Source organism: Rhinichthys klamathensis, unplaced genomic scaffold, assembly GCF_029890125.1.
Source record: "Rhinichthys klamathensis goyatoka isolate OS25496 unplaced genomic scaffold, OSU_Roscu_1.1 h1tg000860l_1, whole genome shotgun sequence".
Classification (NCBI taxonomy): Eukaryota; Metazoa; Chordata; class Actinopteri; order Cypriniformes; family Leuciscidae; genus Rhinichthys; species Rhinichthys klamathensis.
Genome location: NW_026607229.1, coordinates 173730 through 178216, shown reverse-complemented (window position 1 = coordinate 178216; position 4487 = coordinate 173730). Strand labels below are relative to the sequence as shown.

Below are 4487 nucleotides of genomic sequence, written 5' to 3'. Positions count from 1 at the left end.
TAATCTGACGCAGGGGTAACACGAATCCGTTTAATCTACTTGGGAAAACAATTTCACAGCAAGTCAGAATAAAATCAAATGCAACAATTTATTATGTCAGGTAAATGTATCATGCCAATTTCATAATCAGTTCAAAGATAATCAATACAATAACATCAAATGCTCAGAGATAAAGAGTAAAAGATGTAAAAGAAATACATGATTCTGAGTGTCTTGCCCACACTCTGCATCACGGGCTAATTTGAGCTACAAATCGCGCTGAGCCTCTAGTTGCATTTCTTTATATAGACAGAAACTTCTTTCACATGGAAACATTTTCTAGCAATGGGAATTTGCATTCAGAGTTTTTTGGGCTGGATGCCATTTGCCTGGAAGACACACCAGTTATGTGCAAGTTATCTCTAAACTCTTAAGCAACTTTTTTACCTTTTGTTTACTAGGAAATGAGAGCCATGTACCAGTCGCACTGAGACATTTCAAATGATACCAAACGTATAATATTGTATGATAATTCACATTAAACCATATTGATTTCTGGGTGAATTTTGGTGACCTCAGCAAGAGAAAAAGAAGGAATGGAGAAGGAATGGGGGAAGAGGGAAAGAGATGTAAATTAGGTTGATTCTGAGGTGAGACTTGCCTCTCAAATGGTGATCCTAACTTCACAAGAGAGAGTTTAAATGTTAATTTCCTTTATTTTCTCAGAGAGTTGCCATCTCTTCCAGTTCTTCCAGTTTTTGCAGTCTTACAATAGATACTCACAAATATATTTCTGTTATTAATTACTGAAAATGTAATTCAATAATTAAGAAAAAAAGAAAAAGCACGGTTTTCATTATTAAATGTAATTAGCTAATCAAAGCTTTCATTGTTTTAAACATACCATAATCATTGTGCTTTACATTGAGCAAATAACATTTCAAATGCAGAGAAGCAAATGTGTTTCTAATCTGCATCCAAACATGACATCTCTAAAGCTGTTATCTATTCTTAATAACCACTACCTCGAGGACAATCAACAATACAGTGAGAACAAGCCCAATAGCAACGCCGACATGATTCAGGGTGCGTGCCGTTTTGGAGTTCTTCTCTGCTAATGCTTGCTGTCCTGAGTAGTTGGCATTTCGAGTCTGTGAAAATAACAGTGAAACATAATGTTAACCACTTCTGTTCTCATTCTGAATTTCTTTGAGCCAATGGCAAAGGGGGGAATTCTCAAATGAGGGAGCAAACTTCACTCTGTGGATGGGTTTTCTTATAGTTCAACATATAAAGTTTAATTTCTATTTGATTGAATGTTTCAGGTCAAAGGTTTTTGAAACACTACTTTAACAAGCAATCAAAATTATATATTTTTATGTTTATTTATTAAAACCAAGTCACACCAACATGTCATCAAATGTATACGTTTTAAACATTCCATTGACCTTTTATTGGTAATAATGCTAATTAATGTTAATGCTAATGCAAATCCTATAGGTTGCAGGAAACCTTTCATTTAACTGAGTGCTCAAAAAAATGGGTTTGCTCATGGATCTTCATTCTGAGTTGTTTACTTTGTAATAAGTCATTTCTATCAGTTTGACCGGTTCAGGCTGATTTGCCAAGCTTTGACAGACGGAGTGTTAAGCGATATAAAACATCTGCTGTTTGCATTAGCTTTAACCCGTTCAAACACAACTGAACCAACTAATCAAGCTTCTCAGATAAACTTAAAAATGCAACACATTTTAGATGACCAGCCGTTTCCTAACTGGACTGTGTCTATGAAAACTATGTTGTAAGTGTGTCCCAGGGGTAATCAAAAGTACGTGGGCAAAATACTGGAAACAGGCTGTCATGTAAACAAGTGCAAGTTGGGACAGGCCTGGAATTTCCCCCATGATTTAGGAGATTTAACGTAAGGAAGGAGATTCAACTAACATACCGGTAAGTGGTATAATAGCCTATTCAATTATTAATCCATTTAGTAAAATTTGCAGCCATAATGGTGTAGAATTATGTGGTATTTCACTTTAAGTCATCGGTATTCCGGGTGATGCAATAAAGTAGAGTTAGCATGGGTAGAGAATAAACAATTAAGTGGATCAAGACTGGATTTATGCATTTCTGTCCTTCAAAAACGTACAAATGGTGACTTCATAAAGTAATTTAACAAGTTTCCACTTGTTTCTTATTATTGGCCGGATGCCAGGCACGAAACACACTCACTGGATCCGGCATTTTGAACAATGCCGTTAAAATTTGCTCTTTTAACAGAGTGTCGCAGCGGCGAGCAACAAGTTGTAACAGGCCCCTGACCTGTTTAGTTGCCATATGCATCTCTTTTTTAGTTATGAAATTATTTAAGTGAACTCAACCTAACGGAGACATTTTTACTATTTAAGCACTGAATGTCGAGAACAAAACATTTATTAGTTATCACTGCAGTATATATATATTTTTAAAAAAAGTAGTGAATCACCCATAATGTGTGGGATCAAAGGGGATTTTTTTGCTAACAAGTTTAAGCTTGCAGATTCAACCACACATGAAAATGAGTGGGTAAAAAAACTTCCTCATGGTTTATCAGCATATGATTTCCACAGAAAAATTATTTATACATGATTTATACATAGGCTACATTTATACATTATACATAGCCTACGTTTTATACTAAGCATGCATTTATAATTGTGTTTATATAATTTTTTTGTTTTAGATTTTGTTGTTTAAAAGGAGATTTTGTTTCCATCTTAACTGATGTCAGTGCAGAATAATCCATACATACATTTTCCAAACTACAATGCAAAATTATTACTTTTTTTCAATTTATGAACACATAACCATTGATAGAGGGTCATTATATTAATCAATAGAAAAAATGTTGCCTCAAAGAACCACAAATTGGTTAATAGAAATACTTTTTCATATAGTATAAATAATTTATATTTTTTTCTTTGCGTGCCTTAAAGGGTAATGATAAATAAATAATTAAACCCTGTAATTATGAACTTGATGATTATCAAGCTCCTTCCTCTTTATATTTTTGATATTTTTCATGACCTAACACTAAAATGTAAACCATGGTAAATGCACGCCTAAATATTTTGACTTCTCTATGAAATGTTTTTATTTTATTTTATTTTTAATGAGAAATTATGTTTAATTATGCTTATACAAAGACTAAAGAAATTAAATAATAGTTCATAAATAAAAGGACTTACGGAGCAGGAGAAAACCAGTGCAGCGATGCCCAGAGGTAAGCAGCAGCACAGCATGGTAAAGATGGAATAACACATGTAATCTGGCTCTGGATTGGCCAGTGGAGCGGCGGTCACAAAAACTGCAGGCTGCACGGAGACCACGGATTGCCCTGGATATGGCCCTTGGGCATAGGGGCCCTGGGGCACTGGCTGGCTTGGAAAGGATGGAGGGTATCCAGCAGGAATGTCCTGGTATGCTGGTGGTGGTGGTGTAGGCTGCAGCATTCCTGATTTCTCAGATGAATTCCAGGCACCTTGGGGCTGATTTCTGGGGTCCATTTTTCTAATTATTTAGTTTTGAATTTGATTGCAATATCCTTTGCGTTGTCCTCTGCGGGGACGTATGTATTCCTGTATTCCTGTACTCCGGTTTATACTCTCATATACAGGCAGCAGCAAATGGGAGGCGAGTTGTACTAGTTGTTAGGGGTGTGACTGGGGGTGCTTCTCATTTCTTATTTGTGCATCCTCGTTTCCTTTCCTCGCTTCCTTTCCTCGCGTCTCTGCTCCACTATGGGATGATTATAGTATCAAAATGATTAACACGTGCAAGCACACTTATCAATGAACTTGATACATGTTGCAGAAATGTTTTATCCATGCCTTTCAACTTGTGTGTGCAAAATTCAAAATCGAATGAATGTGAAGCAATTTGTACAAATAGAAACATTTTTGTGAATACAAATGTTTTCCTTTGTATTAGTGTATCATAATTTGCACATGCAACACAGAAGACGTGCATGTGTGGATCAGGCGACGCGCGTGCATTCATTGACTCGATTCATTGAGTCGATCCTATTTGATTCATTTGGATTTTGAGACTTTCATTTCGCGGGTTTCGCCTTGCACGATCCACACACAGCTGTCTGAGAAAAGCTGCTACCACTAGATGGCAGTATTCTGCTAAAACAGACAACGGCAGCATAATCAAGCGTTCTTCCGCATTTAAGACGCTTAATGAGAGTGATATTGAAGCACCAAATTTAGTACACAATAATATAGGCCTACCCTATTAATAAAGCATACTTTATAGAGGCAAACATTACGTCAGATTATGAACAACACCCATAGAAAACCATTATAAAACGCTTAACGTGCAATCGCGCGTTGCATGTTCAGTAAGGTGTATTGGCTACTGAGTTTAAATATCACCGTCTTACTGCATTGACGTTAAGCTTTTTCTTTATAATATGCTCTATGGGAGGAAAACTATATAGCCTACAGACAAGAGACTACATGAAC

The 4487-nt window shown here is 36.1% G+C and overlaps 1 protein-coding gene across 1 annotated transcript; it reads right to left on the bottom strand.

The window, feature by feature from the left end:
* Positions 1-980: 980 nt before the first annotated feature.
* Positions 981-3572, bottom strand: LOC130078393 (proline-rich transmembrane protein 1-like). The gene is made up of 2 exons (XM_056243882.1): positions 3207-3572; positions 981-1130 (listed from the first exon to the last, which is right to left on the bottom strand). The coding sequence occupies exons 1-2, from the start codon at positions 3522-3524 to the stop codon at positions 981-983; spliced, it is 468 nt and encodes a 155-aa protein (XP_056099857.1). The 5' UTR covers positions 3525-3572.
* Between the last annotated feature and the right edge of the window lie 915 nt (positions 3573-4487).

Coding starts and splice junctions, on each gene's coding strand:
- LOC130078393 (XM_056243882.1), bottom strand. CDS start 3,524: ATGGACCCCAGAAATCAGCCCCAAGGTGCCTGGAATTCATCTGAGAAA. Junction 1,131..3,206: donor CACTGGTTTTCTCCTGCTCC/GTAAGTCCTTTT, acceptor TTATTTTCACAG/ACTCGAAATGCCAACTACTC.